This window comes from Pseudopipra pipra, chromosome 20 (genome assembly GCF_036250125.1).
Source record: "Pseudopipra pipra isolate bDixPip1 chromosome 20, bDixPip1.hap1, whole genome shotgun sequence".
NCBI classification, from domain to species: domain Eukaryota; kingdom Metazoa; phylum Chordata; class Aves; order Passeriformes; family Pipridae; genus Pseudopipra; species Pseudopipra pipra.
In genome coordinates this window covers 5,402,658-5,415,502 of record NC_087568.1, presented here as the reverse complement: position 1 = coordinate 5,415,502, position 12,845 = coordinate 5,402,658, and the positions used below count along the sequence as shown (strand labels likewise).

At 50.9% G+C, this 12,845-nt stretch overlaps 1 protein-coding gene across 5 annotated transcripts in view; it reads right to left on the bottom strand.

Annotated features, from left to right (window-relative positions):
* Nucleotides 1–12,845, bottom strand: part of PTGES (prostaglandin E synthase) — a 32,519-nt gene that overhangs the window by 12,537 nt on the left and 7,137 nt on the right. For 2 of the 5 annotated variants that reach the window (XM_064676901.1, XM_064676900.1), the window contains 2 exons: nucleotides 3,891–4,072; nucleotides 2,428–2,510 (listed from right to left, as the gene is read on the bottom strand). In XM_064676901.1, the coding sequence (XP_064532971.1) occupies nucleotides 2,428–2,510; nucleotides 3,891–3,998 (191 nt within the window). In that variant the 5' untranslated portion in view covers nucleotides 3,999–4,072. Of the gene's footprint in view, nucleotides 1–2,427; nucleotides 2,511–3,890; nucleotides 4,073–4,360; nucleotides 4,553–12,845 lie in introns of those variants that run through there. The other 3 variants (XM_064676898.1, XM_064676902.1, XM_064676899.1) reach the window with 3 other exon arrangements.

Below are 12,845 nucleotides of genomic sequence, written 5' to 3'. Positions count from 1 at the left end.
CTGAGAAGGGAGATAAGGTTGTTCCATCCCACCAGAATTCCCTGCTGTCTCCCATCCCTTCTAGCCATCCCTGGGTGCTGCTGGCAGCCTCCTCTGGCGGATGGGGCAGACACAGCCCCCAAAAGACTTAGTTCCCCCTTGCACACAGAGGCAGGATTTCACACCCTTGGGATGCTGAGCTCCCGAAGCTTGCTCTCCGTGACTGGGATGCCTTTGCCCTGACAGATGACAGCTCCAGGGTTGGAGCTTTCAAACAAACAAAGCAAAACAAAGACCCTGCAAAGCTGCAAAAAGCTCGAGGCTGGTGTGGTGCCAGCACGGCACGGCCCCAGATGTGGCCACGTTACACAGTAAAAGGCAGTTTCCAGACCACAGCTTCCCCAGAGGAGAAACTCACAGGATGGGAGTGTTTGTGGCTTCACCACTCTCTGTAAATGCATCCAGAGGCGATCAGGGAAGAGCACCCCAGGCACCCCCACGCTGTGCCAGCAACACCTGGAGGGTGGAGGGACCACGTGGTGACACGTGGCACTGATGGGGCCAAACCCTTTGCTCCAGCTGAACGTGCACCTGGGTGTCACAGCATCAGCTGCCACCACAGTGGATCCAACCATGCCACCAGTGTAGGCTGAGTCCCTCCTCCCCCAGGCACCATCCTTTGAAGGAGGGAAGTCAGTTCCCAAAGCAACAGGCTGTCCATCACCTCTGCCTCTCCTTCTTTCCACAGCACAGAGCCCCATCCTCATGCTTCCATGGGTAGACTGTCAGGTCATGCTCTGGTTAGTGGGGATGGATGTGGGCTGGAGAGTGACTCAGGCATGAGGTCACTCATTAGGTTTTTTCTGTTATCTCTGAAGGTTTGAGAGGCAGAGATGAATCCTTGATAAGAGCTGCCACTGCTTCCCCATTCTTGTGCATGTTTGAATGTTCACAAAGCCAAGAGAAAATTTCAAGTTATTTCTTCGCCAAGACAAAGGCCAGGATACCTGTGCTGCTGTTCTGCACAAGATGAGAAGTTCTCCTACCTGCTCTTTCCACCTGCATAGGAACCAGTCCCTATCTTAAGGGCCACATCCTCAAGCAAGGGGTGGGGTGCATGAACATGGCAAGGAAGCTGCTGGAAACCGAAATTCAGCTGCTCTGTGGGTGCAATTTTAGGACAGCATGGAGGAATTGGCCTAGGAAAGACACTAAAATGAGTCCTGTGTTGTAGCAGTGATGTCAGGAGGACTTGGTGGGGATGAACTGATCAGAGCCTGGACACAGAGATGTATCCCTGTCAAACCTGGGAGGGAGAAGGGGAGCTGCCGTGGCTCTGCTCCCCTCCTGATACCATCTGGGATGGTCTCCTTTTTTTCCAGGGAAACACCTTGGGTTTAATCTGTCTTTCCCAGGGCTGTGAACAGACCAGCAAGGACTGACTCTGAGTACTTTAGCTGCCCCAAGTCAGATCCCAGACTTCCCCAGGTCTTTGCTGCAGCTCCAGTTATTTATTTTTATGGAAGTTTGTTTATTGTGAATAATCAGAAGAGGATTACGATTATTATTTCTGCTATTATTTTCTTTTTGCTAGGAAGGAAACAGCTCATTTGTCCTCCTCCTCCCTCTGGCAGCACAGTGATTAGGTAGGACTGGATGTTTTCATCTCATTTGCCATTCTAGTCCCCCTGGCAGCCCAGGATTAGGTGGCACTGGATGTTTTCTAAAGCAAATGCTGGAGGCGGTGGGAGGTGAGTGATGAGGGCCCCACCCACAGCAGAGAGCTGGCAGCTGAGGGCTCAGTGACAGGAGGGCACAGCTCCAGCCCCTTTCCTGCACATCACCCAGCATTCAGGGCACCTCCTTTGGTATGGGGGACAGCAAATCAAGCCCAGGGCTGAATAACCCCATGTTTTACCTCTGAGGAACTGTGAGCCCCATAGAAGAGGGGGAAGATTCAGAGCTTGCCCATTAGGGAGGCATAAGTTATAGCAACCCTGTTCAGCCTCTTCCCAAATCCCTCAAAAGGGCAGCCGGATACAACACTGGAACCAGTCACACAGTTCCCTGTCCAAGCTGTGCAGGGATCTGGGGGAGTCAGGGTCCTGTCGGAGCAGGACAGAAAGAGACTTTGGGTGTGGGTATGGGATGAGACCTCAGGAGCTTGTGGGACTTTAAGCACCTAGGAAAGAGTTTGTGTCCAGAGTCAGCTGTTGGACCCAAACCCGGATCCTTCCACGTGTCCTCGCTCCAGCGCACACCCCGCTGCCATTAAAGATTAAACTGCTCCAGTGGCAGGGTCCCACAGCCCAGCTCGAGGCATTCAAACCACTTAGGCAATTACTTAATTAATGAGCCCTTTAGCTTCCCACTGCTCCTTTGCCAGCAGCTGCCAGGGATCCATCCCCCTGTGGAGCAGAGGGAATGCCAGCACCGCCGGGTTCTCACCTGCGGCACCGCTCCACGTTGGGGTCCTCGCGGCAGAACTGCAGCCCCCCGTTGCGCAGCGCGTCCTCCGGGTTTGCAAACGCCTGCAAGACAGTCCCCAGATCCTCACAGTGCTTTCAGGAGCCTCAGAGGTAGAAGTCTGGCCCCCAAGACCCGTGGGGATTTCCTCCTGCTCCAGTTTTTCACCACCCTTCACAAGCACAAGAGCAACTGCACTTCCACGTTTAACCCCTGTCCTGGGGGTTAAACTCTGCACCTCCCCAGGGGTTTTCCTTATCCTCCAAAAAACCCAGTGCTGCCTGCTGATCAGGTACCAAACCTCATCCCAGTCCACTTCTTCCCATGAAACCCATTTAAAGGAGACTGTGCCAACCAGCAAGTGAGATCACTGTTGGCACAGAGCTTGCAGACACACTGTGGCATCTGAAAGATAACAGGACTGACAGATTAGGAAATACTCCCTGGCTGGCTTTTTGGCAGTGGTACCGTGTGATTTTCCCATGGGGAAATGGGATCCTACACTAATAAAGTTACGAATAAAGCTGATTTATATGAGCTCCTCACCTATGCTCAGAAGCTGTTCCTCAGGGACCTGGTTACATGTGACAGCTTCATTTTGCAGCCTGGAAAGGGCCCTGGTGCTTTCTTTAATCATGTTACAAGCCTGGATGGTCCCAGGGCTGGAGCATCATTTAAAATCACAAGGGGAGGAGCCACATCAGTTACAATCATGTCACAGCACGGGGTTATCGCTTTGTATTTTTTCTGAGAGCAGAAATCTCTCCCTCCTGCTCCACTGATGGAATTGGAAACCCCTCAAATACTTTAAAACAGATTTTATAAACAGATGAGTTTTGCCAGGAATTCAGTTTGGGTTGTGGGTGATAAAAGTCCAGTTAACCCCAAATCCAGACAGCAGCTGGAACTCCAGGTCCTCCCTGTATTTTTCCCCCGTGTCCAAGAACGATTTCCTCCAGCTATTGTTTTTATTCCCCATGACTTTCTGATCTCCTGGAGCATTCCCATAGCCAGTCAGCCTCCAAAAGCTGAAAAGCTTTCTGTTACATTCCAAGAAAAAAAGACCATTTCAATGATTTCTTCTCAAACCTTTTTTTCCCCCCTCCTATTCTTCCAGGCATGGCAAATTAACTGTAAACATTCTCTTTCTAGAAGCATCTCACCTGCTTGCCATTTTAGATTTGTTTATTGTTTAGATCAGGTTTCAAAAATTATAAACATCAAGCTACAGATGGTAGAAACAAACAAAAAGGGCTAAACAGAAGTGAGATATTTATCTGCTGCAGCTATGAAACTTGTTTTTCTTTCAACTTAAGTCAAAGAAACTCGGTTTGCTTCAGGAAAACTTTGTCGACCTTTACAGGAATAAAAGAAGAAAGAAAAACCACAGAAGCCCAAGAAAAAAGCCAGAAAGGGAGACGAAGGAAAAGGAAACTGGATCTTACCTTCTTTCTGAGTCTCACTTGTCCCGTAATGATGGCAACGACATACATTTTTAAGATCAAAATTGTGCTGTAGAACGTAAATGACAGAAACACTTCGTTTTCCATCATTTTGGGGGAAGGTGCCGCTCGGTCGCCTCAGCACTCGATTCCCGTGGAGATCTTGGGAGAGGGGGCAGGAACAGCTGCGTTTAAACACGACACAAATCTCCTCATTTCTCCGGCCAAAGCCCACAGCCCCTGTACCCCCCCGCCAGGCTGATGGGGCGCAGCTGCCGCTCAGCAAAGCCCAGCCAGCCCACGGAACAGGCTCCCCCTGCCCCGCACACCCCGACATCACCAGCTCCGGGGGGATAAGATGCCCCGAGCCGGGATACAGCCCCCTCGACCCTGCGGGCCACAGCCAGGCTCAGCCCGGCCACAGCTTGAGCCCCTGCCTCCCTAAAACAGCCCACCACGACCCCCTGTCCCACCTCCCGTGCGTGCCCAGAGGGACAGAGCTGCACGGAGCATCCCTCGCCCAGCCAGGCAATGCTCACCCACAGACAGGAGCTGATCTGCTCTCGAAGGAGGAGTTAGGAAGAAGGCAGGCACCTACCTCAGCCACATCCAGCCCTGTGCTCCTGCGCTCAGTCCGTCCCCTACACCACAGCCCACCCCTCCGCTCCCAGTACGTCCCAGTCCCGCCCAGTCCCGTGGCAGAGGCTCCCAGCCCTCCCCTACACATCCACCTGCCGAGGATGGACAGCGGACAGAGCTGTCCCTTGGCCCACCAGCGCCCACCCCCCGGGAGCCTGGGCTGTCCCTGCACCCCCGGCTGGGAGGGGAGCCCGGGAATGACCAGCCTGGACCCCAACCGGGCAGGTCCTGGACTGCAAAGCCCGAAAAACTGCAGCAGAAGCAAAGAACAGCCTGCCTAGCCCCAAGGCAGCTCGTCCTGGTTTCTCCGAGAGGATGAATCAAGGCAGTCAGGTGTAATTCTGTCCCTGGTTTAGAAAACGCCACGGGAATTTGGAGCTGCCTTTTCCTCAGCCACCAAACACTGTGGATGAAAGAGTAGGATCTGAGCCTCTGGCAGGCAGCTTGGATGGTCTTCCAGCCTTTAACTCCTTCTTCCCCAGCCCTGGCCCCAGTGCTGGCAGCAGCAAACCTCAGTGAGCTGGCAGTGTGGGGGCTGACAGGAGATGTCCATTTTTATTAGTGTGGAAGGGCTGGATTTTTTGTTTATTTCCTTTACACAGGGAAAAAAAAATAAAAAAAAGAAAAATACTTACTTCAGGAAAATGGAGACTTTCAGATATTGAGTGAAAAAAAGAATGCTTTGAGGATGCAAGCAGTTTTATAATGAATTGACATGTTGGAATAAAAAAATTTGTTTCAAGCCACAAAAGAAAAAGCCTCAAGAAACAATGAACCGAGTAAGGTTTGTCATTTACAAAATCATGTATCAGAGGATCAGTGCCTCTAGGACTGGTTTCGTTCTTCAAGGCTTTTTAACTGCCATGGAGCAAAGCTAAATCCTGTCCTTTCCAAGAGGGTCCAGAGTATCCCAAGAGGAACACTGCACTAAGCCCAGGGCCCATTGCTACAGCCCCTGGACAGGTTTGTCCCCAGCAATAGGATGCTGGAAGCATAAAGCAATGAAGAAAATGCAAAGCTCAGTTCCAGTGGGGCCCGTGTGGTGCAAGTGCAGCAACCAGATGGAGATCCTGTGGTTTTGTGTTGCCATGGCATTGGGAGGAGGGTGGGGAACGTGGACCAAGGAGGAGGCTGCATGGCCTCCTTCTTCTACCTGTTACCCAGAAATGTTTTGACAAACCAAAACCTCCTACCAAGAAATATTCTGCACAATGTGCCCACAAAGAACAGGAAGTTTGACCACAGTCCCGCCTGCAGCACTTTGCACCATAGTGGTTAATAAGGTGTAAAAAGCACCCCAGTTTTGTATCTAACTGGGGGAAGAGAATTCAACATGAAATTGCAGGGACAGATCGACAGGTTTATCCTTCTCACCCTCCCCAGAACAGCTGCCTTTTGGTAAGCCTTGCATCCTCAGCTATGCTGAGTGTTGACCTGGGAAATTCAGCTTGTGGTTGCAATGGTATTGTTAGTGCTCTACAGAGCTACTGGGCAGTTAATCACCAGCAATCTGAAAGAACCACACACGTTGCATTCAATAAATTGTGCTACTCCTGAACCCGACTGGCCCTTTTGAACGTGACCAGACCTATAGTTCACCAACTATAGTCCATGAAACATAGTCAGGGCCTTATGGTTACGTTTTTGCAACACTGCACAGAGCCTTTGAAAACCCCAAACACTTGGTTTCAAGGGAGAGGTACCTGCAGCTGGTCACCACCACCCCGGCGTCAGGGCGGCTGCAGAACAAGCCCTGGCACAGCCCAGCGTGGAGCTCCTCAGCCTGGCAGTGTGTGCCTGCCTCCAACAGGCTGCTTCCCTGGGGGTGGGAATGGGGACACCAGGACATGCAGCAGCCATGTGGACTCAGCCACTGCAGTAAGAGCTGGGGTGTTCACCACCAAACTACATCCAACCCCACCCACGTCTCCCTGGAGGTCACAGGGTTTCATAAACACCATAATGCCAAGAGTAAGTAGTTGGCGGCAAAGCCACATCCCAAACGCTGCTCCCTCCCTTTTCTCCTCTCCACAGCTGATAGGGATCAACCCACAGCAGAGAAGACCTTGGTGCCTAAGGTCTGGGTTTATGCAGGGCCAGACCAGCCCTGCAGCAGGGATGAGACTTCCCCAGCAGTCCCTTCCCCAGCTCTCCCAAGAGTCTGGGAGAAGCCAGGCAGCCAGACCCTCCACCAGCACATCACACCCTCCATGGAGCCGCTCCAGGTTTTACCAGCTGAGGATCCAGCCCACGGGGTCCTTGGTAGTGAGACCTTTTCCCTTCATGCACCTTCCTCCCCTCCCGAGGCAGCCATGCCTCGCTGAACAGCAGGAATATGCACCTGCAGACAAGCCAGGACTCCTCCTTGCCAGCCAGCCAGACTTCTCCTCCTTGGCATTATTCAAACCCTGGCAGGAAGCCCTGGACAAATTGCACCAGCAACTGGCACAAATTTAAATTGAATGGAGAGATCAAGAAGTGCAGTTTGTTTAGGAATAAGCCCTCGGGGCAAATTCAGTCACACCATCTCCCTGGTGTATAAAAATCACGTGGGCAAGGAAAGTTGTTTATTTTGTGTGTTTATGCATTTCAGACCCTTTCAGTATGACATAGAGTGGAGCCCCAGTGGGGAGGGACGTGGATGGGGATGAGGGGCAGAAGCTGCCTGTAAAGGCAGGTGTAAAGCTCCTGGGATCCCAGCTCCTGCTTGGTTTCCCATGTTCAGGGGTCTCACGCTGGGCAGGACACATCCACACGTGCACCTTCCTGGCTTTTGGAACCCAAGGCAATGCAGCTGCAGGAAGCATGTTTAACCATCCCATTAATCCAGGCGGAAGCAGGCTGTTAATATTAATGGTTTGATCCTCCTCCACAGATCACATTCTTCATTGCTTGAAGGAGACCAGGTCCTTAAACTACAAGCTGTGCCTTAAAGCCTTGAGAACAAGAAGTTTTAACCCAGGACAAGACCCACCCAAAATCAACATCACCAGCCAAAAACACTGATTTTTTTTTTTGAGAAATGATTAATAATAATCAAGCTCAGGCTTTGAAAGATTAGTCATCAGGTTAGACTGACCCTGGGAGCTGTGGAGAAAAGATGGAGGGTTTTGCTGGAGGAGGAACTGAACTGTAGCCGGCAGAAGGAATGAAAAATTCATGGGAGGTGCTTGAGAAAAGTACTTAAAAACAGAAGCCTGTAATAGCAATCCTGCTTTGAAAAGATTATGGAATAAAAATCACCCTCAGTTCCCATACGGGCTGTTATTTATTTGACCAGCTGAATTACACTACAGTATTATAACTACATGTTTTTCCACTCTTGCTATGTTGGGGAATTTCCTGGTGGCAGTGACATGGGAGTTGTGTAATAAATCCTGCACTGTGGAACACTGGCACGTCTGCTGAGGTGGCACGGCCTGGGCTCCAACCTGATCCCAAAGGGCAGCAGACTCTTTGGGCAATTACAACTCAGATTCCCCAAAATTTTCCCAAACCCATTACATCCCACAGCCAGGGCTAGGCAAAGAGCCTGAGGGGACTGCTCCAAGCTGCAGAAGCCGGGCAGGTGGGTGGCAATTCTCCAGCGTGTTCCCACATGCTGGTGGAGAAGGTGCAGAGCCCGGTTGGAGTTTTGCTTGCCCTGGGCCTACAGCTCAGCTCCAAGAAGAGCTGAGCCACATTCCTGGCTTGTTTCAATGCTGCAGTGGACACCAGTACCCTCCTTCCCTGCCATTTCTTCCTGCTGCTCCCAGCACAAAGCCTTGGAGTCTGCACACATACCCCAGTGATCACTTCCCCTGGGCTGCACCCATCCTGGGAAATCCCATGAGAGGCTGTGCTGGCTCATGGAGTCAACCACAGCTTTTCAAGTAAAGACATGAGCATTTTAACTATCTGTTAGAGAGAAGGGCGCTCCACCTGCCTTCACTCCTTAGTCTGCACAAAAACTCAACCACCGTGACGCACCTTATTCTGCGGGTGAGTGAAATCCTGTTGCTTCACCTGCAGCTCCCCGTCCCCAAGCTCCTGGGCTCCTCCTGCTCTTTGCAGCGAGCAGGACACAGAAGATACTGCAAAGTCACTAAGCAGTGGAACCATCAGCATCTCTGGCCTTCAGCATTAGCACCTCCGGAAACAAATGGGATGTTTCAGCCTTTGGCAAACTCCGGCAGATTTTGTCTGGTTTGTATTTTAGAGTGACGGTGCTGGCGGGAGCTGCCTGAGAGGCCTCAGGCACGAGGAATGTACGATCAGACTCTCCCAAATTGTCCTTCACACTTGGAAGAGCAGATGCCTGCAGCAGGAGAAAGCCAGCAGGAGAGGCCCAGGGAAGGGGCAGGGGTGTGGTGGCTCTGAGTCCCAGGCAGAGCAGAACGGAGGAAGCTGCTGTTCCTCAGCCAGTCCCAGGACAGGGAACTGGTCCAGGGCCAAGTGAGAGGCAGTGGCACGTTGTCCTCCTGCCTTCTCCCTCCAGCTCCACCCACAGTCCCTTCCTGTCTACTCCCAGGCTGCTGCCCTGCTCCCAACCACCCCCCTGACCCAAACTGTCCTACCCACCCTGGCCGCAGGGTAGTCACTGTGTGCCCTGCTGCTGTGACAGCCAGGAGACACCAGAAGAGAGGACATCAGGCTGGGACTGTGTGGGAAGTAGATTATTTTCTCCTATTCTGAGCCTCACATGGATTCACGCCTGGGCTTTCTCTTAGAGGAAAGAATTCCTTGGCTAGGCTGCTCTGTGCCTTCAGGGATGCAAATCTGCTGGGAGAGTGGCTGAGGGAAGTTATTTCTCCTCTCTTCTGCTTTCTCCCTCTGCCCCAGCTTGTTTAAGAGCTGCACCTGCCACTGCTGCCACAGGGCAAAGGTGGGAGATGGGGGATCAGGGCTTGGGGTGTGGGGAAGCCACACTGCACACACACACACTCTCTCCCTCAGCCACACCGCAGCAACTCGTGATGTGTCTGGCTTCCCAAGAACCAGATCCCATCAGTTGTAAACAACAGGCAAAACCCACTCACGTTACTGCCAAAAAAGAGGGAGTTTCCCTGCCAGACTGAGAGAGAAGAGAAACAAATCCTGCCACAAAAAAATTTCAAAATTGGGAAACATTTCCTAGACTTCAAGCATTTGCAAAACTACAATGTAAATGCAGATTCCCTGGTGGGATGCTCTTGAGCAAGAGCAAAGGTAACGGGTGCAGCGTGGTCCTGCCTCCACATGCTGTGCTGTGGAGAAATGGGAATCAGGCCATGTTTTACAGCATTAAGAGCACTGGCTCATGAACCCAGGACTGGAAGAGAAAGCAGCTCTGGTCCCAGATCCAGCCCTGCAGAGACCTGGCATTCAACAGCAGATGAGCAGCTTCAAGGTGAAAAGTAGAAAACAAACCAAGATGGCCTTTCTCTTTTTCAGTGCCTGTCCAAGGGCTGGAATCTCCTGCTGTGCTGATCCACAGGGCTCTGCTCATCCTCAGAAGTGCAGTGGGGGGCCCAGCTTAAGAACAGGGACCTGTTTTGGCAGGTGGGCACCTCTTATCTCCTGGGCTGTTAACCCTGCCCTGAAACCCAGGAAAAACAGGCTGTGGAGCTCATTCATTTTAAAGTCTTTTAAGTCCTATTTTCAACAGAAAGACATTTTCAAATTGTCACACAGACATTGAAATACAGGACAATAGGAAATGGAAAGGTCAGCACGTCACTGCCTGTCCCTGACACGAACTGAGTCATCTCACCATCCTGGTGAGACCAACTCTAAGGAGACCCTTCCTTCATGGCCCTGCCGTAGAGTTTCACTCACCACAAAGCTTTCCAAAATGCAGAGCTTATTTTTAGAACCCCGAGTTCTCTGTGTCCCCTCCATCACCCCTAAATTAAACAGCAGCGTTTCCTCCCACCCTTCCTTATAGGTCATGTTTTCTAAATCTCTTTATCGCACATGCTGATCTTCTAAACGCTCTCACTTCACAGAGCAAAGTCCTGGGCAAAAGGAGGGGGACTGTGCTTCCTAGAAGAGACCAGGGCCTCCTCCTCAGGAGCCCTGACTCAGGCAGAAGTCAGAGCTTCTCGGCAGTTTGAGGTTTTATGAGTTGAGTCATTGGTCAGCCCACAGCTGGCTCCAGACACATCCCAAAACTTTCCCTTTTCCCTGCCCTGGGTGATGAACAATACATCTTTCGGGCTTAGTTTCGGGCAGAAAGGTGGTCCAGGTCTCAATTCTGATGTTGTTAATAAACACCCGCCCCATGCAGTGCTAAAAACAGCCTCCCCACAATCAGCCTGGAAAGCAGGCAGTAATTTAGCTGTGTTATTTACAGCCCCCCTTGCCTGGATGCTTTTTATGGTGCTGTTGTCTCAGCTGGCCTCCCGCTCACAGCGGTGGAAGCGCTGACAGAACATGACCTGGGCTGCACAACCCTGACTTTATCAAGAGCAGAACTTGGCCTGAATGATACAAGGAAGTAGAGAAACCTCTCCATGCTACTCTGCAGGTAGTGATGCTTGGGCTTACCATCCCTTCTCTGCCTGAGTGACCCTTCAGCAGGACTCCAGGAGCCTGCCCAGGTCCCAGGCTTTGATTCCTTTCCTGATTTACAGCCTGCATCCCCGCGTCCACAATGCGTGCCCAGGATCTGCTCCACCCTGTGTTTATGCAACCCTGACTGCTCCCCACAGCCCTCCATGAGGGGATAGATACGAGCTCTTTGCAAATATTTACAAAGCAGCAGAATGCATCTCTCTAACACAGCACGTTTCTGTTAACAGTGCCACCAACTCAGCCAAAACTGAACAAGAAGTGTTTCCCCCATTAGCAGGAGAGAGGCTGGATCCAGGTGGGAAGGCAGCTGCAGGGACAGGAGGCTACGGGATGCTGTGGCCACATTAGTGGGAATAGAGCTGTCCAGCTGGAAGGTGCAGGGAGCTGTGCTGCACTGTAGCACAGCAGGGGAGGTTGGTGTGCATTTTTGGTGGTAGAAGGAGCTGCTGCTCTTCGGTGTGAGCAGGAACCTTGCAGGGTTCCATCAGCCATGGGACACACCGTGGTTTGAAGGTAGGACGTGCCCCCGTGGTAGACAGCAGTGGACTGAGGCTCTCTATCCCCCTTCACCCTGGTTCATCCAGTCTTCAGGAGTCAGGGATTAAGTTAAGCTCTGAATCACAAGGTTTAATTCTGTTTCTTGTAAATTTTTTGTCATACATGACGGTAATGTTGGACAATTACATGCGTCAAGTCACCGTCCAAACGGTTTAAATTAAATTACTTCTTGAGACAATTAAGTTCTGTAATGAAGCATAATTTAAACAATAAACTCCATAATGAAACACAATTTAAAGTAAGATGATGAGGATGATAATATTTTTATGGGATCTCCTTCCCCTCTTGTTCATGTCACAGACAGACACGCGGAGGAATTAGGAAGAACAGCAGTTCTTGCTCAGCTTTGCCTGACGTTCCCCTCCTTCAAAACATGCCTGTGAAAGCACCTCTTACTCAGCTTTACCACAACCCCAATTGCTTTCATCTCTCTTCAAAGGAGATTTCTCCATGCTTTTGATTATCCCAGTCATACTTTCATATTTCCCTCCAAGCAAGCAGATGACCAGCACATGACTGCCAACTCCTTCAACCCTTGCACTCCAAATGTCCTTCAGCCTCCTAAAAGGTCATTTTTCTTTTAAATGCCAGGAGTCCTCGCTGAGGGGTCTAGGATGACTCTCCTCACCTAGTTATTTAGTACTCCTGGGGGGGGGCTACTCCCAAACTGAAGGAATTCCAGCTATGCTCTATAGAAGACAGCCCTGGGACACTCACAGCTATCCAGCAATAGATCTGGCCTGCTCATCCCTGTTCCTTCAGGGCATTTTTGTATCCTCCAGCCAGTCTCCCCTCTCACTGTGCTGTTAGCAGGGACTTAACATTGTTCTTTGCAGAGCACATCCGTTCTCCTGTTTTCAACTCATTCCAGCTCACAGTTGGCCCCAGGGTTCCCAACTCCCAAACACATATTTTAACAATAGATGGAAACTGAAGCCCTGCAGGCAGCCTTTTATTTTAGCAGAGTACATTTTTCTTCCTGTTAGATAACATATCTCCTGAAAAAAGAACCTAACATTTTTAGATCCCTTCCTGACCCTCCATCCTTATTTAACATTGATGAATCCTCATGAAAATTATACTTTCCAGGTTGTTCAGTGTAAGATTTGAGGCATAAATGAACAGGTCTGCACAGAGTTCTGCAGCTGGACATTGAAGAAGTGGAAGAATTAAATACCTCTCAGTTGGTCCTGCTTAACTAGAGGGACACACTCCTACACGGGGACC